The following is a 24,515-nucleotide window of genomic DNA, read 5'->3' as shown; positions in this document are numbered from 1 at the left end:
ATAATCGGTGGTTTTAGTATTTAGTTTACAGTATATACATACATATACTGTAAAAAATATACTTTATATGTGTCATGTGTAACTTTTTCACTTTTGATATTTCAGCACATTTATTGCAACAAAGAAAATCTTCTGATACTTAAGTACGTTTAATATCAGAAACTTAAGACTCTTGTTGGCCTCAGTTCTTGAGAGGACATCAGATCAGTGTCCTGGGATTTTAAAGTGTTTGAGTGATCATACCTCCAACAGCTTTAAACCACTTGTCATTGAAGGAGGCAGTCAATTATTGTGGAGGACTTTTCATCATGATCAAACATTTTCAAAGAGACCATCGTCGACTTCTACTGTAATTACTCAAATGGACTGGCCAGATATTCATAATGCAAGGATCCACCCTTCCCCCAAACCACTTGTCCCGATGGACGAGTTCTCCACCAAACCATGAAATCACAAGGGCTCTTTTGTGGTCGGCCTCAGCAGCACTTTGAGCTAATCAAGTGACGATGCATGTGATCCCTGGGGAAAGGATACTGATCAGAAGGAGAAAGGTGGGAGCAGTCAGGAAGGAGGCAGCACAAGAAAAAGGTCATCTCTGCCTCCTGAATGCCAGCCAGGAAACATTCATAAGAAAGAAAAGACAAGCGTGATTCATTGTCTCTGCTCGCTCTCGCTCTCAGTGTACACAACTACACATGCACACACACGTGAGGACAATTAAAATGTACATTCACATGGGCCCTCAACTGGTAGACTCAAGTGTGTTTATGATCCTCCTGTCATAGATGAACTTTTAGTCGATAAACAGAAAATCAATCAGCAACATTTGCGTTTTAAGTTTTTTATGCTTTACTTCGTCGTATATGATCGTAAACTGAATATTTGTTTTTTAGCCTGACGGTCTGATATGACAAGGAATTCAGGGGCTCGAGGAAAACAAACAAGAGGGATTTGTTTTCTATGTGTGATCTAAATTATTTTCTCTCCTACGTTTATGACTTGCAATCTGGAGGAGAAAAATAAGTGCTTTAAAAAGTCATACATTTAAATGCATTGCCATAATTACACAAAAAACTGTAATCCACCTGCTTATGACACAATATGTGGTGACACTTTTGAGCTCAAGATCCTAAAATATTTTTAATGTCTCCTCCGAGTGTTCATTGAATACCTGCTGCTCAATGGAGATTAAATAGCTCAGATTTACGGTGTTTGAAGCCTGCACTAATCTCATACTATATTCACAGTCAGTTGGCCTGTGTTTGGCCTTGCAGGGTAAGAGTCAGATGTTCGGAGTCACACAGACATTCCTCACATACGTGCATGCCTTAAGGTTTTACAGCCTACTACTGGGACCCACGGATGAAGTCGTTCATTGTGGATTTCAAAATTGACTCTGAACTGAACTCAGTTCCCCAGAATTCCCCAGTTTTCACACTTAGGTGCAAATACTGCCAAAAGACCCAGCATTGAGCTACTATTGGTCAGGGTGACAGACCCCCCACTGACCAGATAGTCAAAGCTCCAGCTCCTTCCTTTGTTCTCGCTCTTCTCCATCTTTTTTATCATAATTAATAATTATCCCTTGCATGAAGCACTACAGTACTGGCACTACTACATTGTTGAAGATGTGAAAGACGGCTGAGTGCACAAAGCTGCCAACTGTGTTAATGTCAAATCGAGGGAGAAGCTGCGTCGGCTCTTTCAGCAGACAGTGAAAAGACGCACACCTGCACACTGTGAGTACGGAGCAGGTCTCTAAAAGTCCATTAAGACCACGACAGCATCTGCAGGTTGCTAAGAGACAAGCAAATTGCTGATGACCAAGCTGTGAATCAAGAAGGCAGAAAACAAGAGTACATGCACACAAAAAAACGTAAATAACACTCTACACACATCGCAGTTAACACTTTGAAAACTCTGAAAATGATAGAGTTTATTTATTACTAGCCCTTTGAACCCACAAAGTTCATCAAATCAGTACTCAGAGAACAAAAAATCTGTAATACAGTATGTGACCACATACAAAACATTCACATAAACAGCCCAGGCGCCAGGATAAAATGTTGGCAGTCAACAATTCTGCAAACCACAGATATGTTCACGTGTGTACGTGTTATTAGCTGCATACCATATTGATATTTCTACATAATGTGCCTTTAATAACAGGAGGAGGAGAGAATGGTAGTGGAGTTACAGGTGAGAGGGATGGCAAGCCAGTAACCACAGTTCAAGACTGTGTTTCAACGCGTTTGCGGTGACAAAACCAAATATTCTGGATAAGAAGTCAGGACGTGTCCAGCTGTGTTTGTGGTGACAAAACTGGGTGGTTTTAAAGAGACTTGGGGACAATTTCCAGCCGTGTGCGGTGACCAAAACAGGTATTTTAAGTCAAAACAACCCTAACCAAGTGGTTTCTGTGCCTAAACCTAACCAGATCATCAGCACAGCATTGCCAAAAGATAGCACTGAAAATTGAACGAGGAAGAAATGTGTTGTAATGAAATGCCCGCAATGAGTTTGTTAGCTTAGCTTAGCATAAATAGTTCCTCCAGCACATTACATCCTGCTGTAAAACCCCAAACTGAAAAAACGAAAAAAAACACTGCAACTTTTCAGAGCGTAAACTAACATTCTTAAAAGTTTTTTTCGTCCGACCAAAACAAATTATTTGAGAAGCTGGAAAAAGCAAATATTGGGCCGACTGTACTGTTCATCAAAATAGTTGCCAAGTCATTTTTTTCAATCACGTTCTTTCATTCAAGGTCTAAAAGAGTAGCACAAAGGTTGTTGTGGAAGGACGTGCTTTCAACAGGTCTGTTAGGCCTCAAGACACAGACACAGAGAAACTGTATATATAGTGAAGTGCATTTATTCCTGTTAATTAAAGTTTAAAAACAATGACCATGCAAGAGAAAGAGACAGCCAATTCTGTGTTTTATCCAGAGGAAATGACTTTCTCTTTGAAAAGACATGTCGGTGCTTCTTCAAATACCCTTTTTCATCATTTCAGAGCGAGAGATCTCTAAAACCTTGGCAACGTTGAGACCAAAACTACCTGCAGGGTTCGATACCAGTGGAAGGGAGTAAGAAAAGTCGTCTTTTGATGTGAGTTTTTGAATAACCTGACATTTCACCTCTCTGCTGCTTCAACATTGAAATCTGAGTAACATTTGCACTCTGTATTCGTATCGGTTTAATATTTACGATGCCAAAAATTCCTTTCATTAAATTCTTGATGCTGACTTTACACAGCTTAAAACAAATTGTCTCATGACAACAGGCACAATGGACTAAACCGATAATCTGAACTGTATCCTATTACCTAAAATCCAAAGGCTTATTTTTCAGCTACAAAGTCATTTTAACTGTCACTTTCTCCTCTGCTGTTTGTGGCTGGATAACAGACAGTATCAATCTCACATTTCAGGCACAGGAACATTTTAGTTCAGTTATTTTTTTGTAATTATTTTACAAACTATTTATACAGCACAGGTTTAAATTCACATGCATCTCCTGCAGCGATGGATAATCTGGTATTAACAGAACTTCATTAATCGCATCGGTGCTCTGGAGGTGTTGCAAACACGAAAAAAACTTTTGAGTTATACTTTAAGTTCATTAATTACAGTCAATCATTTTGCTAGAGAGAGCCTGAGCTATGAATCATTCAAACCTTCTGCAGCACCACCGAGCTGCAGTGAGGCAATGGAAAAAACCTCTGCACAGGTGACACCAACTGAATAAATCACAATGTGAAAGATGTTTCTGATGAGTAAACAAATTAAAAATCCCAAACAAACAAGTTTTCTTCTTTTTAGTAATCAAAAGATTCTTTTATATCTTGTATTTACATAATCAGAATCAGTAAGGCTGCAATATTCATTAAATACAATCGCAGATTAGTTTGATGTTTCTCGGATAAATTACTGATTAATGTGGTCCTTGTGTACCACTTTCATTACCCAGCTTTTGTATGTTCAACATGTCCCACAAAACAGAAGTTACAGCTAAAGAGTCTGGTGACACAATGTTTGGCTGCTGGAGACGATTCACTGTCATTCAGTGCGTTAATGTCCGTTGCCTTTGTGACCTGAGATGTCTGGCTCGCAGCTTTTATCTCTGCTCTGACATCTTTCCGCGTCGGGTCTGATTTTACCGAAGCAGCTCTAGTCTCTGACATATCAAAATGACTTGTGAAAGCATACAAATGCCTGTTTTTACTGATAACTGATGTAAAATTAATATTATATGTGGTATTTCATTTTTCTTTTCCTTGAGAGATACACAGCAGCATAATTTATTGTGCTCTTTCTTGAGTGAGAAGAAAAGAGCTGCACTTGTTGTGTCCTGCTGTCTGTGTTCACCTGTCCTGTTACATCACTTCCTGTTTCTGTTGTTAGGCAAGGCGGAAAAAAATACTGAGCATAATGACGTCAATGCCACCAATAATCAGAATAAAAATGCCTCATGTGACCACCTCAATCTAATGAGACTGATGAGAGAGACCGACTGGTGACGTGTCGGTATGAAAAATCTTTTTTTTAGAGAATGTAATACAGAAAAAGATGTTTGGGATCATTTATTGTCATTTTAGACAATGAGGTTTATTGTTACACTGTGAAATATCCTGCCTCTGTTACATATCTTCATCACAAGTGTTTGATAACCACATTTGAGGGATTACTGCAAAACTTACTTCCTAAAATCAATATTGGCCACAAAAATCAAGTATCGTTCTGGCTCTAATCACTACATTTAGCGTCCATGTAAATAATTATGTCGGAAATCTTAATCCGAATGATCAGTTTGAGGATTTTGTCCATGTAACCACAGTTAGTGAGACACAAGACACAACCAGACTTCATCCAGTGGGCTCTAACAGGTCAAACTAAGAAGCCATGGTTGGAGAGCAAAACAATTACTGCTGTGTTTACTTTTATCTTTGGTGCTGCAGACTCAACAGTCTGTGCACACAAACTTCTTGTAGCACACTGAAACAGTTGAACCAGAGGGCTTCCTTAGTTTTTCTTAAAAGACAACTAGAACCAACTGACAGACCCATCCACATACACTGAGAGTGCTCAGGACGGCTTTTCACCTCGTCCAAGCGAGACTCGCCTACACTAGAGGTCCATGTGTGGGACATGTTGACTCTTTGCTTTCACTGAAAACATGCATAGATCAAAGTTCCTCAGACCTGACAGAATGAATAGAAATACATCTCAGTTTCGTGAAAAGAAAATACATTTTTCCTCTCCCTAATTTCCTTTGATTTGAATCACTCAGATGTTTTTGTATCTTGATTTAGTTTTTGTCCAAATTAAGCATGAATATAAATTATATCCACAGCACATCTCATTATCGGTCTAATTACAGTCCACCACACTTTCCATGTGGTTTTCCCAACATTTTAACACTTGTTGCATTAAAAGTTTCCATTTTCAAACAAGCCTTTGACTTGTTGTCTCACAACTTTGCTTTGACAGTATTACACTCGACAACCCCTGCTGCTCGCATCTGATCTATCTCTGCTGATGTGAACCCGTAATCCTCCAGGACCTCGGCTGTGTGTTCTCCAATAACGGGGTCCGGGGACAGGCAGGGTTCTGCAGGAGTCACAGAAAGAACCGGGGCCGGTCGGGGGCTTTCATCCCCACTGGAGTCCGTGATGAAAGAGGCCCTTTCCTGGTTATGTGGGTGTGAGCTCACCTGGTCGAAGGACAACACAGGTGTAACACAGGCATCAGTCCCGTCAAAAATCACTGACCAGTCCGCCTGGGTTTTTGATGCAAAACGCTCTGTGAAGATCCGTCTCAGCTCCGGCCAATCACTGAAGCTCATCTGAGGAGGCAAATCTCCAGCATCTAACTCCAGACCTAGGGGGAAAAAAAGACTTGTGTAACCCAACGAAGAAACAGTAAAATGATGTAAAGCAGAGAAAGGTTTGACATCTTAGAGCAGCGGTCACTTTATTGATCTTTGTGAAGGTTTGGGATGCACTGATATGGAAATTCTGAACTGATACTGGTGTTTAACACAACAATACACAGTGCTGATTTTCTTTCATTGGCTTGTTTTTTATGTGTGTTGAGGGAACAAGGAAATTCTCTTTATAACAGAATAACTGAACTGTTTTAAAGTCATTCAGCCTTTCATTACACTATCTGTGTATGCGCACAAATTACGTTGTACAAATACATAAAACAAGTCTCCTACACAACCACCTACTGAATGAGGTCTGTGTCAGCCTCCACTAAAAAGACTCCTCGGGGCTCTCAACGAGGAGATCACGTCACTGGAACATCGTGCAAACTGCAAGACAGAGCAGTGTCCCCCGCGGTCAACATTTTCTTTCAATTTTGTTTGAAAACAAACCAGAGCGGTGGAGAAAGTGAAGGCTGAAAAGTGATTTGTTCATTTTCATAGTCACGGTTCTCCTGCGGACGTCACTGCTAACTGAACGAGAGCTTCTCTTGTTTCACATGACATCTTTTAAACAATTGCTTACATGCATTTCTTTATACTATAATGTCAATGTTAATTAAACTGTGAATAACTTTTAGTGGTTTTGACATAACACAAATTCATCAAGTGTTTTTTCCCTATAACTCAACCACCACCAAAACCACCACTAAAATAACAACGAACAAACAAAAAACTGACTGACTCACAGGACTGCAACTAGATTCTGGTACCTCTACATAAAAAAAATAAATACAACAATGAATTAAAGTTAAATTAGACTGGGCTATAAAAACCAAAGCAAACCATAAAGGCACAGGGAACACAGCCAGGAACACTGGAGACACAAGCTGAGCCAACGCAGGAAGACACAAAGGGTGAAGCAGGACTGAAGAACAGACATGAAAACACAGAAATGACAGGAGGACAAAAAACATTAACTGACAACTGAGTGAGGGCAAAACAGGCTCGAAATATACCAGGGGAGGAAGACTAATGAGGGACAGGTGAAACAAAAAGGCAATGAAAAGACAAGAAACAAAATAAAAATGGAAAAACCAAAACCGTGACACTTTTGAGGACTTTATAACCCTTTAAACCAACACTCATTACAAGGACCTTTATCCTACATTTTTCACTGTTTTTGGCACTTTTTATAGACAAAATGATTTACTGAGTAATCAACAAAATAACAGGCAGATGATAACGTTAGTTGCAGCCCTGGTCCTTACCCTATGAGTTTGTTTTAAAAACTTAAAATGAGAATTGCAGGAAAAATGACAATGCCTTGCTAAGATGAATACATTACTAAACCCACTAAATACATAGAGTTTTGTATGTAGGAGAATAAAGCTTAATGTACTGATGCAGACTGCAGCATTAATATTTGTGACATATAGTGAAAAGCAAGAGGTTCTTGTTAGCGTAAACTTTATTTTCATTGTAAGACCTGTTCTAAAATGTAAAAAAATCGTGCAGGAAGGGGATTTCACACCTGCACTTAGAGCTGTCCAACTGTGATCAGATCACTCAGGACGCATGTTAATACCAGGTGTGAACAGCCTCTTAAGCCCTATTCGTACGGGACTAGTATTACCTGGGGACCTCTAGTAATTTGTAATAATTGCGGAGGTCGTCTGTGATCTTAATCCCGTGCGAATCTGCCATGTCCGTAATTTGTAAAGTAAAAATTCCACCGCAAATTACCTACCATATTTCGCCAAACACAGAGGTCATGTGATAATATTAGTCCCGTGCGAATCGGCATCTCTGTGATTTGGGGTCGTTTTTTTTGTTTTTTTCCCGGGCGAGAATTATGGAGGCTGCGTTGGCAATTATAAATGAAAGTTTTGACAGCATTTTGGGTGCAAATTCAGGAGGCTCATCTAGGTACACAGCATGGAGACCCATTCGCAGAAAGAGCAAGCTCAAATCGATCAGAAGAGCGAAATCTCGAAAGATGATTAGATGGATTACATGCATGGCAGCATGCGGTAAGGAAATTTTTTCTATCTTTCAATAGGCTCACCAGGTATTATTATATTAAAAATATCCATATCTAACCGTTGTGCTGCTCCAACGAGGGCTCCGGTGCGATCGTTACGCATAGGTTACGCAGAGCCTTGACATCATATCCGGGGGATAATGTCAGTAAATTCGAGTTAAAACACAGACTTCGCTTATCCCGTGCGAATGCGCCGCACGAAACACAGACGTGGTGGGGTAATTTCTAAATCACATGAGGTCCCCAGGTAATACTAGTCCCGTGCAAATAGGGCTTTAGTCTCCCCCTCTCCTTGGCACAGACATACAGTATGTGTCACAAAAGTGACCTCTGCCTCAGAGTCTCATCAATCCTCCGATCTGTATTTGCACACTACAAACCTTTAATTAGTTGTCTGTAGAACTGCGGTTCGACGGCACCCACAGCCATGTACTTTCCATCTGAGGTCTCGTAGGTGTCATAGAAGGGTGCTCCGCTGTCCAACATGTTTTGTCCTCTTGAATTGTCCCACATACCAATCTTACGAGATTTCCATACAAATGAACCTACGTATGCTGCTCCTTCCACCTGAGGATGGTGAGAGAGAGGAAAGAAAATGAGAACATTTATTCAGTAAACTACATATGGCAGATAAATGAATATAAAGTATGATGTGTTTGCTTAGAATCAGATCATACCTTTATTTTCAGACCAAATTCACTCAAATTGCAAACGACCTCCTGTGTGCACTCATATATGCTAATCAAATGATAGAGTTTTTCATAGCAGTTTCACAGCAGTGGGTGAAATGAGTTGCATGTATCTAAACATCAATCAAAACAAACATCAGCTTTCCTATAAGAAAATACACAGGTCGAATGATATTGCAATAACATTCAAATGTGACAGTTACTTGTTGAATATAAAACTTTCCAGCAGAGCTTGTGGATTTGTTGGTTATTTGTTGATTTGTTCAAACCAATCAGAATGTGTACACGTCTCAATATGAGCACAAGCTATTGGCGCTGCTGCAGCTGAATAAATAAAAATCCTTGATCAAACATCAACTGACATTAATTTGACGGACCTCAACATGTGCTACTTCTGAAAAACTAGAATTACTGCCGTGTGGTTGTTTTGCAGACAACATGTTTTTTTGCAGAATATTACAATGACACAAGAAATAAAAACTCAGAAATAATTATCTTTTCCATAACTGAATAAACAAGCTGTTCTCAGAGGAAAATAAGGTCCCCAGAACACTGTTTGAAGCTAGAAAGGCAGCAGGGTCCGCCAAATATAAACAAAGTAGCCAATTCTTTCTCCAATTCAGCCATGAAAACAAAGAGAGTTTGTTTATTTAGTTTGTTTAGCTATTTCTCTTCTGATTAAAATGACTTCCCCGAAACTACATATTGCACCTTTAAAAGTCCTAACTTCGTCATTTTATCCTATTAGACGTTTGTGTGAAATCTTAATTATCATAATTTATTATTGGTGAGTAATGTCCAAAAATTAGTTTTTTGACCACCAAATTCTAATTAGTTCACCCTTGAGTCCAAATGAAACTTTGTGCCAAACTTGAAGAAATTCCCTCAAGGGATTCCTGAGATATGGTGTTCACAAGAATGAGACGGACGAACAGACAACCTGAAAACGAGGGGTAGACCGATTATTGGCCCTGGCTGATTATCGGGGGCCGATAATAACTAAGTAAAATAAGAAAAAAAAAAAAAAAAAGGTGGCACTTTGGCTCTGATGCAGCATCCTCTCACACAATGTCCTGCAATTTTGCAATTTTATCTGCCCCCAGGCACGAAATCTCTCAGGAAAACGAAGGCTAACAGGTGTAAGCATTTGAAGTAACCTAATGTTCTGTGTGAACACTGGAGTTAAATAAAATGTCTCAACTATTTTCTGCCAAACTGCTACTCTCTGAGTCATCGAGGACAAATCACAGTGGAGAAGAGAGTCTGTCACTCGTCAGGGCTTCACTGCTGTCGTAGTTATTCTGTGCCAAAAGATAAACAAGACTTGTGTATATGAAGTCAGTGGGAAAGCTAGTCTGATTCCCTGAATTAATTATTGCGGTGCATCTTTATTTTCTTTGGTCACTTGTAGGCATGATTCATACTTCCATATAAAAATTAAGTTTTGAAGTAGCTAACCACCAATTTAAAAGCAGAGGTCCCTTTTTACACAACAAAAACAGAGTGTGACTCAGATCAATTAATGTGATCAGTAAACAGCAGGCGTGGCACCATTGGAATTTGGTCTCACTGCGCCCTTGCTGTCTCTGTGTTAGAGTTAAAACCAAGCTTTGGGCATGTACGTGCAAAACTGGCTGCTGCTCCACTACAACCACTTCAAATTCACTGTCTCCGATTTGAAATCTCTGTGAGCTACAGCTGACACAAATGCACATGGACGCCCTCATCAGTGGCACAATTCCAATCAAATCAAATTATTTTTGAGCATTCATGTGGAGGATCTGCCACACTGAGAATTTTAATATTTACAATACACAAGTTCCTCTGGCCAGAGCTTGACAGAAGTGGTGTTCATGAACTACAGCTCCAAAAAGATAACCGCTTCTCATTCATTCACTTTCAGACGCACGTGCACGAAGTCCAACTTTCATTTCAGATGATACTTCTCACAGGGGCACTTACTTTTAACACAGTAAAACATTTTGTCATATGTGTATGTGCCATCAGAGAAGGTTAGAGCATCCTAAGGCTGCATTTACACCAAGTCTGGCAGTACGGCGGTGTGGGAGTGTCACTCCATGGTCCGTGTGTGTGACGTGTTGGGGACCCCCACCGATCGGTTTATTGAATGACAAAGCTGCTATGTTGTTGTGCTACTAGCATGCTGGTCCTCCTTGTGATCGTTTGTCCTCATCGACAGATTAAAAATTACAGTAACACAGAGAAATGTCTGTTGTGTTCCATCTGTAGTATTTATCCAGGCTAAATAACATGCCCTGCTACTGACCCTTCAACGGGGCAACCTGCGTTTTTGCCGCAATCCTATGTGAATTCAGCCTAAAGCTTGCCTGTCTATATATATTTTCCCCCATAATTTAGAAACCTTCCACAGAGTGCGACTCCACAGGAAGTAACAGTCATCGCGGAGTCGAAGGGTGTAGGGCTCAGACTGGCATTGGGCCAGTGTGGGGGCAGTGAAAACAAGTTGTGAATGCAACATGAACATATCCATCATCTTTCAAGCTGATTTGGCGAACTTGTAAGCAAACAGTTGCTCATTTATAACCAGTAGTTACTGACAAACATTCATTTGCAGTAGTATTTCTTGTCAAGTCCAATGTTCACTCTCTTTTAGCTCTAACTTTTGTCTCCACCATCTGCGGAGGAAAATATCTGCTGCTAAATGCTCCACAATGTTCACCAACTAATTGGTAACTGTGTTTGTCTGCTGTTTGTTGCTGAGCAGATAGTGTCGAGTGGGTTTTTAAGAGTTTTTTCTTTGAAAACAGCTGCCTGCTGTGACCAAAAATGACAGTAAAACAGCGGGGAGAGTGAACCAAGACAGTAAAATTGCAAAAAAATGAGCTGTAATTTGTATTATTACTGTTACTATTATTTTAAAAAATACTGATTATAGCCATTCTAAACTCCCCTGTAAATCCCCTTTGATTATCCACAGATGTGATTCGTGTGTTCTGTACCCTACGTACCACCCAATGCAATGCGAGCTGGGATTCGCTCTTGCCCACACAATGCATCAAAAGGACAGGCAGTTACTGAAAACGGGTGGATGAAAAGATCTTAATAATACGACTGCTGACATGATCCTGACTGAATGGACTCAGCTGCAGCAGTCAAATCGTTCAGGGAATGTCGAGGGAAAATTAGATGTCATGTCTGAAACATTCGTTCAGCTCTGACTCACCACCATTGATGGTTTTTAGGCAGATGGGGTGCTGATACTGATTGCATCTGGTGTCTGTGTTGGCACTTCATTATAATCATTACCCTTACATGTCACAATGATGAGCATTTGCTCCACCAGATGTTTCTCCAGCGTCAGAAGAAGATTTGCTTTCACTTAAACGAAGGCTCTTTTTTTTAGGAGTTTCTTTTTTGGATCTCGGTCTTCTCCCTCTTTATAGGAGGGCGATATGCCTTTAATTAATATGATATTATGAGGTATTATCCAATTAATAGAGTATTAATCACAACACAGCAAATGTAAGCAAAATCACACAAACTAGTCAAATCAATGCTCAAGTCTAGTCAAATGCGTTCCACTGTTTACTTCTAGTAAAAAGGGTTGCAATGAGATTTCCACAGTTCTCTCTGAATAGATCATTTTGTGTTTAAACTTTTTTATCTGTGAATCTTGGATCTATAGTGAGAACTTCACGATAACCATTTCAGAAAACATCAGTAGGCGATTTGTCCCACTCACCCCGGTAGAGAACATTATAGATCCAAGACAAAATCGACAAAAGTTCAAACACAAAATGATCTATTCAGAGAGAACTCGCGTTATGATTCAGCGCTCTTTCTTGTGCTCTTAGCTCAGATTTGAGTGGGTGTGTTTCCTCAAAACACGCTTTCATACTGATTTAGAGTCCAATCTTGATTAACAATGCATGAAACTGGTCTGTGAATTAGTGCCGTAAAGGCTAGAAAAACTGCGCTGGTTAAAATATAAACGCCCTTTCAAAATGTAATCATTCTCAAAAACATATCAGTTATAGGTCAAGGTCGACGTCTGCATCCGGAAGGCAGGTTAACAAGGGGGACGTATTTTTGTAATTTTGTTAGGATGGGCGATGCGTCCCCCCTCAAATCACCACACTTAATTATAATTTCACAAAATATTACTTCCTTAATATTAACTTTAAATGTATTCATTTTAAAAACATTAACATGGTAGAATTCAATACCTCAGATAAGCAAATGTACATGATAATCATCAATTTTCACACCACAGTATAACTTAAAACCTCATTTTGTTTGTATTTGTTCAATTAACTTATAATCATTAATTCAGACGACAAATTTTTGTTAAGCGCCAGTAATATTAGAGCTGAAAATATTTGTCAATTGACTGTCAACAATGTGTCCATTGTCAAGCAAAAAAGCCAAACATCTGCAAAGTGAGGACTTGCTACACCTGTAAGTCTTTCCAAATCAAAGCAAACTGAATATCTTTGTACCGTTGGTGAAACAAAAGAAAAAAGGCTGTTTGGAACATCACCTTGGGCTCAGGGAAAGTTTATTTCGTATTACTTTCTGATGTTTTACAGAACAAAAAACTATTCAAGCAATCAAGTAAATAATCTGCATGTTAATCAACAGCTAAAATAATTGTAGCTGCAGCCCTAGAACAATATGTAGCATTTAATGTGGTATTCAATGACCTCCTTTATCTTTTTTTATGGCATTATTTTGGCATAATAATAACCCGCTGATGTGTGCTTTACTCACTTATTTTTCCTCACTAAGCAGACGCTCCTCTCTACATTGTAGTGAACACCAGATTAAGAATTAAACAAAACAAATGAAAAAAATACATGAGGCAGAAACAGTATAGTCGACAACTATGAACCGGAAAGCATTAAAACTCGGCTGAATGGAGTCAAGAACTGAGGCCGCTGAGGATTAGCTGGGGAGCCAGTAAACAAATAAAAAATGAAACCTGCGGCAAAATACTGTGAGCTTCTCCTGAGCTTTCTCCAAGGAGTTATATGCTATGTAGTGATGTACACACGGGACAAAGCTGAAAAGAATACCAGCAGCCTGCAGACGGAAAGTTGCTTTGAGTCCAATTAATTATAAGAAGTTAGATGAATACAGTATGTGGGGATTTTTATAAAAAGCCAACAGACTACAAAGTCTACAGAAATAAATAACAAGCAATTTTACTTTTCTCTGACTAAACCAGAGCAAACAGCACCCACACTCAACATTCAATTACTTAGCCTAATAAACATTTAATTGAATCAAGTAATAAAGCCCGAGCAAACTGAACTGTTGACATAGACAGCTTTACAAAATCAAGAACTAAAGAAGAAAAGAGGCAGCTGGTACAGTGCGTTCTCCCTACGCTCACATCAGAGGCCGACTCCACTTAGGACAGGATTTCAACTTTTACAAACTGGGACAGAAACAGAGGGCAGCGTGAGGCCGGTCAGTGCGACTCATTTCTGTTTGCTGCGATATTGAATGTCAGAAAAGTCAGCTGAACTACTTTTGAACCACCTCCTCTACTGCTCTACAGCAGTGTGATTGACTCTTTGGCACTGTCAGCTGTCGGCCAATGCTGATGAGCGTCTGTGGCCCTAGTTTTTGTGGTCTGTCCTGCGGAGTTGGCATGAGTCAGGCCTGGTCGGCGGAGCCAGTCAGTTAGAGAAGTCACTCTGATTGGTTGTTCAGCTAAGCAAATTAGTGCACGAGAAGAGAAAGCGAAATAGACTGTCGCTGCAGTATCCACGTTTTCACACACTTAGTGCAGTTTCTCCCTTCGCTAGTGTCTTTTTATCAGACACATCTTTGATTAGAAGTGGCCCCATTAGCAAGAGTGGTGTGAAAAAACGCCGCTTTATCATAACTACAGTTATTTCGGTATGTACTTTGACGTTGATTTGGTGTGTCTGCGTCCATTTAGGTAAAATATGAGACTCCTACAGACTGTTAAAGGAGTTAAGTGCAGCTCTGCAGGTGAACTGGACTAAACTGTAATTAGGAGAAGAAGTGAATAACATTTCAAGGGTACTTATAGAATAAAATAATGCCTATAGAAAAGTACACATGCTGCTTTATAATCTAAAGGTTGAGGTTATTTTCAAGTACTAGTTGCATCATAGGGGTTTTAAGCTTTATAAGCAGACTAAAGGTCAGGGCATTTCGGTCTCTGCTGCTTCGAGTTTGCTTCTGTTCTAATTAAAAACCTTCTCTTGCACCTCATAGTATTCCCACAGATCCAAAGGTCGTCTTCCTTCGTGTAATTCCATAAGGCTTCAAGAGAAGAGCTGAAATCTTCTTGTTACCGATCCTATTAGGGGCCGCAAGGTATCAAAAGCGTATCACAATGAGTTGGTTGACACCTGATCCTCCATCTTACAACATTTGGATTCAAAGGAACAACTGCAAAGTTTGCACATTTTTAGGGCTCAAATGATCTGACTTTAATGGATTTTTATTCTCCGACTGTGGGATTTTCTTTGTCAGTGCCTTTTCTTGTTACTGTTTTTTTTCCTTTTCTTAGTTTTTTCTTTGACTCAATGTTGTTGCAAATGAGCGTCACCCCTCAATGATCTCTTGAGTATAAATAAAGGTTGATTGATTGCTTAACTGAAAAAGTATGATACCTTTAGGAGACGAAGACAAAGACCCTAATCCTCACTGCCTACATATCAAAGCACAAACTGAAGTATCTCTCAGTCCTGCACTGTAGCGTGATGAGTCAAACACCTAAATAATTTATAGCCAACCATTCATTATCATTTGAAGTCATTGTTTAAATACCCAAAGTGGCCGATTTCAGCTTCTCAAATGTGAATATTTACTGGTTTCTTTACCGCTTTTGTGACAGTAAGCTGAATATATTTCAGTCGTAGACAAAACAAGACATTTGGGATCATCATCTTCTGGATAAATGTTGGATTCACAGTAAAACATATTTCAGTGTGCTGTAAGCATCATGTTGTTTTAAATTTATACTTTTTGCTCAGATTCATGGAGCTGCTGTACACAAAAAGTTTACCAAAGCCTCATCTCCTTCAGGAGCTCATCGGAGCAGCTCTGCTTTGCAATCAGCTGTGGATGTCAGGCACAGCAGGGTTCAGACACTTTGATGTTCTTTTCAAATAACTTTGCTAAGGGCTGTCCGACTGATCAATTATCCCGACAGAAGATCATCCTGACTCAAAGTTTGCCACAGTTCAGTGCACCGTCATTGGGAAACATACTGCAATCTGTAATAAGGATGACCTTGCAGTGTGTAGTTTCACCAATTCAACTGTTCAGACATAAACATTGAGACAGAGGAGAAAATGAGCTCTTCTATTATTATTCCTTCAATATATATTTGCATATATTTTCTGGAGGGCTGTTGTCAGTCTGATTGTGCCCTAACCCTGACAGTGCCTGCAGTTTGTGCTTCTCCATTATCATCTTCTTGAGCTCAGTTTTTGCTGACATTAGTTCAAAAAACCAATGTACTTATGCATATTTATGAAATGCATGAATGCTCTTTCGACACAGCACGCTCTGCGGAGCAGGTGGTCCAACAAAATGCTTACCATGCTAGCATCAATGATCTGTCCTTTCCCTGACTTTGTCCTCTCCAGCAGTGCGAGGACTATCCCCAGAGCACAGGTGAGACCACCGCCTGCAAAGTCTGCCAACAGGTTCAGTGGAGCGTAGGGCTTCTCCCCACTGCGACCCAGCTGGGATAGAAGGCCTGTGGCACAAAATGAAATGACAGCTTTAATTGTGGTGAACAAAATGGTATCGTTAGTCCCCAGCCCTGAAAGTGAGAGTACATTCATTTGTATGGTAATCGAATGCAGCGTTTCCCACAGGTTGAGAATCTACTTGTGGTGGTAATGGCAGAAGCTTTCATGTATGTGTTTTCATATAGTCAATGAGTTATGGGATAATGTGGTCTAATTTTAAATTTTAGAAAAGGAAGTCAATTCAGACATTTTGCCTTTCCAAAAGTGGACGTTTCTGCTCATTAATCACTGGCCTGGGAAATGTTTATTCCTTTGACTTCAACAAAATACATACATATATTGTATTATCATCACACTTTAATTAACCTTTAAAGAAACTGAACTTCTGAGTAAAGTAAAACTAAATTTCTATTTTAAGTTGACAGTGTACCTTTAAATTAAAAGGTGGACTGTCACTTAAGTAGAGTTGACATTATGAATAATTCAACTCACCTTAAATTAGACAACTGTGGAGTTGCTGGCGTTTGTGACATGTGGGTTTGTCTGCCAAACGAAATAATGTTGCATGTCCAGTTTATTATTTTATTATTAAACCAGCTCAGTGAGGGAAAACCAAGACGCTCGATTACATCAGTGGTAGCGGTGTTTCTCTTCTGTGAGCTGCTGTGAGTGTGTGTCTCAATCACACTGTTGTTGTTTGACTTTTCTCAGCTTCGCTTCCTCATTACAGCCAGCCAGCTAACTTTGTTTCAAACTGAGTTAAGTTTTTGTTGTTGTTTCCACATTCAATTGAAGGAAACGAGGCAATGTGTTGTGCACGAGTACAGAGGGATTACAGAAGGCATTTACAGTGTTTTCAGTATAGCCCCCTGACTCCCTCCTCAGCCTTCCTCCACAAGGTAATAGAGATAAGCAGAACAGAGAGAGGAAAAAGTTAATTACATAAAAAATAAAAGTAAAATAGACAAACACAAAAAAGTACACAGACGCTGGGCTCTACAGCAAAAGGAAAATCATTGTTATACAAGCACCACGATTTGCAGCACTACATTCCCAGACTGAAGATATGAGTTCAGTGTCCAGGACAGGAACATGTTACCTGTATAACACCCATATCATTCATATTTCTCTTTGGAGATAGGTTGGGAGGCAGACAGTCACGAATATGCTTTTATACCCGCCGCGGGGGTTTTATCAGACGCTAGCGATCGAAGGATGTGAGAGTTGATCCGCCTCCCTTCACCGGTGACATTTTTCTCTGCTGGGTGACAGCGGCGGTGGGAAACAGCGGTGTGCTAATGAGTAATGAGTAACCATACAGAAACTCTGAGGGGACACGCTACGTCAAATTCCCAAACATATTTACCTCCGTTCAGTAGACGTCACTCAAACCCTCGTAACAAGCCTGATAAAATGACAGCTCGCTCTGTTAAACCATCATGTAACTTTTGCTCAGGGCTTCGTCGTCCTTTTGATACTCTTGCTCATACAGCTATAACAAAAGGCCACAAAAGAAAAGTCACGGCAACTTGCAAAAAAAAGTTGCATTTAAACTTTTTTCCATTTCCTTCACCTCATGAAGGTGTCAGCTAAAAAGGCGCTGTGCCAGATTCCTCTACAATTGTTCTCATTTAGCTTTTATACTTCCGTCTGTATGAGCTCCTATTGTGTTTGGCCTCATGCCTCAATAGCCATTTCTCTGCAAAACAAAGCGACATCAGATTGAGCTGTAGCTTTTCTGGGGACAGAAATGACGTCTTAAAAAAGACAAAAAAAACATTTTTGCATTGATCCGTCTCCCTCTATTCCTTTCCTCCATTCTCTGTGCAAAACACACACTAACTCACAAGCATCGAAACTAAATCCAAATCCATGTCATTGTCGCAACACATCAGTGACATTACTTGAAAATCACTATTTACAAGAACATAAAACTTGAAAACAAAGCATCACAGATGTCTGGGAAAATTATAGTTTTTGTTTGTGAGGGCTGCCTGACAATAACAAGAGATTCACACTTGCTGAATACTAAGTGAGAGTTGGGATTGTAACCTCATGTGCCAAATTACCTCATGGTACGGTTAGCTGTGTCGCCCCCTAGTGGTTTCTATAGGTATGTGCATATCCATATGGGATCTTGTTTTGTTGAATCACAGCTGCATTTTTCCTGTTTTGTCATCCATCCTTTCTGGAGATGTTTTAAGATGCCTAAAGTCTCTTATGATGCTGTAGTCGGGGCTGAGCTTCATATCTCACCATGGTCAGCGCTTTCAGTATTTATATTTATATTATGGGGTTTTTACAGCAAGGTTGACTCCCACCCCAACATGCGGCATTTTTCAATCAATAGCCTCATTACTTTTATGTCTTTTTTCACTGATTATGCAGAATAACGAGCAGTGCATGTGGCGATCAAGCATTTAAAAAGAGTCTAATGACCATTAAAGATAAAATACAGGAGACTATTCCACAAAATGACCTTGCAACTCATTAAATTGCCAAGTTATATTAGCTGCGAAAAAAAGCAGAAGGAGACTCTGAAAAACTAATTTTGTGGTTTAACTGCAGTTTGGGTTGTGTAACTGATACTAAATGAGAGTGTTGGGAATCGAAGAAAAGCTGCTCATACATCATACATTTAATTTGCTATAAATTCTTCAACTCCCACCTCCTTTGGCTATTAAAAAGCTTCTATTACGAAGCAGCAAAACCAGGAAATGTTGGGTTTTCACCGTAACTTGACATGACGGCAGAAACAGCTGAAATCGAACAACATGAAACAGTAAAACAAAGCAGAGATTTGAAAGTACAAACAAGGATACAGAAGAGAAACTAAACTCACGGACAAAAGTGGAGATGTAAAAGCACCATACGTGTTTGTGGATGGAACAGTTTTAAATTTAATGTCATGAAGTGCACCTGCCTCATGTGCTAAATGATGATATGGTTGAGAAACCTGTATCACTCACCAGTGATATCTATAGAGTATACATAATGAGATATGTGTTCACATGTGTTTTTTGGGTTAGCAGTCACGTCTGAATATTTCACTGTTTATCCAAGGTTGTATTGATTTGTTGTATCTGATTTCTTGCTGTGGCCATTTCAGAGTATTGGAATACTCCATTGTGGTCAAGGTTGAAAGTAGAGGTGGGTAAATGAATCAATTCACATGTCGAATAGAAAAAGGCAGAACTCAACTGGGAGGACAGTGCAGCACTCGGACAATCTACAGCACATTTCTTTTATTCAATGACAAACAAAAAGTAGGCGTTTACTGTGAACACTTTCAACGGCCGTCACCCAGAGAATCACGTAAGCAGAGCATCGATCAGCTTTAACAAATGACGAACACACATTGCAGCTTTGTAACATTATAACAACTTCAACAAACTCTGGGGTGTAAAAATCAGTCGATGCTCAGTCTGTTTTACCCCAAAACCCCTGCACCTCCTCGGCATCTTGTACAATAACAGCCCTCCCCAGAGAACAGTGCAGCAGGGGTAACAAAGCGGAGCACATTCCCTTATTTTGTTATTTACATACAGGTATGACTAATAGATGCTATCAAATTATTTATTCATTAATCAATGCTGTCACATTTTTATAATGAAGAGGCTGCGGATCATTTATCTTAATTTCCAGTTGTGTTTCATATTATAATCAGTGGATTCAGGACGTGAAAGTCACAAAAGAAACAAACAACACAAATACCAGAACACAAAGAAGAACACAATGACTGTTGAATTGTCCTCCTCCATCGTCTTTATGAGCACTTGACGCCATTCCATCAGGCTACAGAGGAAGTTGTATAAATATTTAATCTGAAAGCAGTCACGGACGTGCGTGTTATTACCTGACATGGCGACGTAGTTGATGTCGTGCCCGGCTGCGGTTGCATAAGATCCGCTCTGTCCGTACCCCGTCAAGCGAGCGTAGATCAGCCGAGGATTTTCCTTTAACAGCTCCTGTGGACCGAGGCCCAGCTTCTCCATGACACCTGGGCAGCCAGAAGAAAGTCAATCTATACAACACGATCTATAATCATCAAAAACATTGATCATAATTCTTTATCAGTGTCTTTTCAGTTGTTTATATCTCAGAAGATTCATGGACTTCCACTGAATTTTAGCCATTCTGTATCTGGTGGTCTGACCTTTACGGTAGGGCTCAAGGACCACATCAGACTGGACACAGAGCTTCCTGAGCAGGGCTACACCCTCTGATGTCTTCAGGTTGATGGCCACAGATTTTTTCCCACGAGCTTGTGTGTCATAGGACATGGCCACCTTGGTCCGGTCCACACGGATCACCTTGGCTCCGAAGTCTGCCAGGATCATGCCACAGAACGGTGCCGGAGCCAGGCCCGCCAGCTCGAGGACTCTCACTCCAGCCAGTGCCATGATGAAAGAACTGTAAGTGTAGAATAATAGAAGCAGCTCTCAGTAATCACTGTCATTATTGATTCATTTGATATTTATTTTCTGCACAGAGCCCGAGATGACGTCTTTAAATCATCATGATTTGTCCGACCAACCAGGGCACAAAATCAGTACCAGCCACAAGCAAACTGCTGGTAAATTATGGAAGTGGGTGGTACATTTATTTCACTCAAAAGCCAAAAAACTGGTGGTAACATTTGAACATTCATCAGCCACTTTGGGGGTGGAAAAAAGGTTATTTTTCTAACCTTGCCACCAATGGTCTAAACTTTAAAAGGTATTCAGTGTACTATTGAAGAAATATGAACAAATATTCACAGTTCAGAAGCTAGAAACAGTGACTTTTTGGCATTTTTGCTTGAAAAATGTTCACAACTTTTTGTGTACTTGCACTGTGTACACGTTGTTTTTCGATCCTATTTTGTGTGCCTTTTGTGGTATTCAGCTTAATTAAGCCTAAAATGTAAGTTTTAAATTCTGGTATTGTGAAAACCTTACACAATAATGTAGTTGTATGCAGCTATACGGACAAGTGTTTGTTAACTGAACATAAATTGTCAACAATTATAACTACATTGCATTTTTTTAAAAATAATCTAGTTGTTCACAGATACATTAACAAACATTTACGTTGTTTTACAACTACATTGTAGTCTGTAATGAACTATTTATTAATATGAAACTGTGTATACACTGTAGAACAGTATCTTGATAATCAATTAATTGTTTCTGTCATTTTCTGACATTTCCTGGTCACAGCTTCTTAAAAGGTGAGGATTTGCTGCTTTTCTTTGCCATTTATGATAGTTAATTGGGGTCTTGAATGAATAGTACTTGATTTAAAATGATTAAAGTGTCTTATACTAAATGTTCATTAGTAATCTCCTGGCGATTAAAGGTGCAGTATGTAAGAATTGGCTGCATATCGAATTCATACTCCAAACAAACAGGGGGCGACATAAGACCAGAGTACGCACTAACTGCTGCTTACTGTAGCCGCCATTAGCTGGTTAGCTCAGTTAGCGGTGCAGCTAGAGGTCCGGACTGTGAACCTGTTACACGAGGTAAGTGTTGGTCTTCACACCGCTAGCAAGGAAGCTTTGGGGCTAGCAGGTTAGCATGCTAACGTCAGTGGACATCTCTGCAACACAATCCATTCACTTTAAAATGTCAAAATAGTTACGTCTTTGCATCCTGCTGATCGTTTTAGTTAACTTTTGAATGTTTTCAACTAAAATTATCACACGCTGCACCTTTAAGGGACAAAAGTACAGGTACAGTACAGTACTTGAGTAAATGTACTTAGTTACATTTCATCACTGGCTGCACTTGGCTGGTACCTGTACTCTGTAACTTGAACTTTCACTCATGTTCAAAGTCCAAAGTACTACAAACACCAACATGACACACTTCTCTTGCCAAATAAGACAGCATACAAAAGATAAAAGCGAGACATCTGTGTCAACAAGTACTTTCTAACTTTGTACCAACCAGCTGTTATTCTCCGTCATCAATAATAACAATGGATCAGCTTGACCACAAACAAGCTAGTTAGCTCAACTATAAAGTATCGTTACTGCAATGGACGTCAAAAACAACACCTCTGAGAAAGCTGCAGCATTTATAAGGCTACACCAGCGCACACGAGTATGTTTAAAAGTATCTTTAAGCACAGTTTAGCCTGACGTTACCTCTGCTTCACGGACGAGGACAGGACACTGCTGAAGCCTTGGATCCCTTCACTCGTTCACACACACACCGGGGCGCTCGATCTCTGCGCGGGTGGAGAGCGGAACTGATGCTAACATGCTACACAACCACAACTGCATAGAAAATCATTCATCTTTAAACGCAAGTGAATCAAAAATGATATATATGTAACATTGACCGAACAGCTTGGGGGTGTTACTTTTGCTGTTTGACAAGAATAACCTCCTCATTTGAGTTGGTAACTACAAATTACCACAACACAACCGGGCGGGCGCCTAACCGGGCGGGCTTCGGTGTACTCTGGTTGTTAACTCAAGCGAACTCTGTATACGAGCTGCTTCCTGGGAACGTCAGCGCGACAGACTCAGGATTTCTGGGAAATGTAGTTTAATTTGATTTACCTTGAGGAGGTTGAACATTTTGCAATAAATTCAAGTGTTGTTTTGTTTATGAATAAAATACAAGAGAGTTAAATTCCAGTGGGAGCTAATGTGAGGCTAAGCTAGCAAACCAAAGTGTTATTTTCAAAATTAGTGCAATTATGAAGAGACTGCTAGAGGAATGGACATTGAGTGTCTAGACATCTTGTGTGACCCACTTATTTGTGAGGACACTGAAGTCCACATTGACCATGACAAAGATCCTGATCAAGCCTATTCTGATTTTACAGATTTTGACAATTTTGGGGCACCACTTTTCCCGGGGTCAGAAATGACACTTGCGCAGTGTGTGGTGCATATGCTATCTTATTCTCTAAGGCACAACGTGACTGCATGTACTATGGAGGACTTCCTGACACTTTAGTACACTTTTACCATGAAACAACCTTCTGCCACAGTCTCTCCACCTATTCGGAAAGATTTTTAAGGCTCCATCTGATTCACTGAGCATTTATTCAAAGAATGCAATGCCTGTCTTCCAAAAGGAAGCACGGTGTACTGAGTGTTGTGTAGAGTATGATGAAGATGAAAATTTGAAGGCAGGTAACTTTTTTATAAGCATTTCTTTGGCAGACCAGATTAAAGACGTTTTACAAAGACAATCCTCTCGAGAATAAGGGCGGATTGAGTGATGTATGCAGAGGAGAAATGTATGAAACGCTTCCTCTTAAAAAACAAGGATATAACATTCCTTTGTATTCCCAGTTCCCCATGTGTCCCTCCTGTGTTGTTCTGTTTCCCACCTCCTATGCTCCTCCCCAGTCTGATTGTTTCTCCTGGTTACACACTTTCATTTCGTTATACAACCCGGTGTTGAATAATGATGAATAAATTACCTTGTACCTTGTTTGTGCCACATGGCCTTTAATGTCCCCCAGCGAACCCATTTGTCCTCATCTGTCAAAACGCATGAGCCCCTGTGGTGCACATCTACATTTTGTTTTGAAGGGCACAATCAGAAACAAAAAAACGCTCCGTGGTACTAACTTCACGCCAACACAAATTTCATGTCAGTTCAACACACTCCAGTCTACACCCACACATGGGACAGCATGCTACATCTGGTGGTGACATCTCACAAAGAGTTGACAAGCCGGTTAATGACTGGGTAAGTGGCCACCTGCTTGTCACAAAAGCAAAGCAGCTGTGTGGCAATCCCATTGTGTAGCACCTGCTATCTTTTTTATTTAAAAAAAAAAATAAATATATATACATATATATATATATATAGCAAATCCCTCTGGACTGACTGTAGTGGATTCAGAGCACCTGTGTGCAGGTTGTGGAGACTGGCTCCTAATTAATGAGTGAAAGCAGCTTGGGGCGTTCCCCTCCCAGCCAATCAGGGTGTGACGACGCCCTTTTTGTGAAGGCTTTAGACAGGTGGGGCATGGCACCCAGATCGGACTGATTCCCAGTCTAATTCTGTCCATGACACCCTGCAGACCCAATCCCCACAGTGTCAGCCAGGAAACTGCCCCATTAGATTTCTTTGCTGCCCCATTCTTTCTAGTTGAGGGATATTGTGTGTGTGCTTTCAA

The 24,515-nt window shown here is 40.1% G+C and overlaps 1 protein-coding gene across 1 annotated transcript; it reads right to left on the bottom strand.

The window, feature by feature from the left end:
* Positions 1–1,903: 1,903 nt before the first annotated feature.
* amacr (alpha-methylacyl-CoA racemase) lies at positions 1,904–22,836 on the bottom strand. Its single transcript, XM_073477524.1, has 6 exons — positions 22,516–22,836; positions 20,539–20,795; positions 20,239–20,382; positions 16,227–16,387; positions 8,350–8,536; positions 1,904–5,879 (listed from the first exon to the last, which is right to left on the bottom strand). The coding sequence occupies exons 2-6, from the start codon at positions 20,783–20,785 to the stop codon at positions 5,470–5,472; spliced, it is 1,149 nt and encodes a 382-aa protein (XP_073333625.1). The 5' UTR covers positions 20,786–20,795; positions 22,516–22,836; the 3' UTR covers positions 1,904–5,469.
* Positions 22,837–24,515: the final 1,679 nt, after the last annotated feature.

This window comes from Pagrus major, chromosome 12 (genome assembly GCF_040436345.1).
Source record: "Pagrus major chromosome 12, Pma_NU_1.0".
Lineage (NCBI taxonomy): Eukaryota > Metazoa > Chordata > Actinopteri > Spariformes > Sparidae > Pagrus > Pagrus major.
This window is presented reverse-complemented; position numbering and strand designations above follow the sequence as displayed.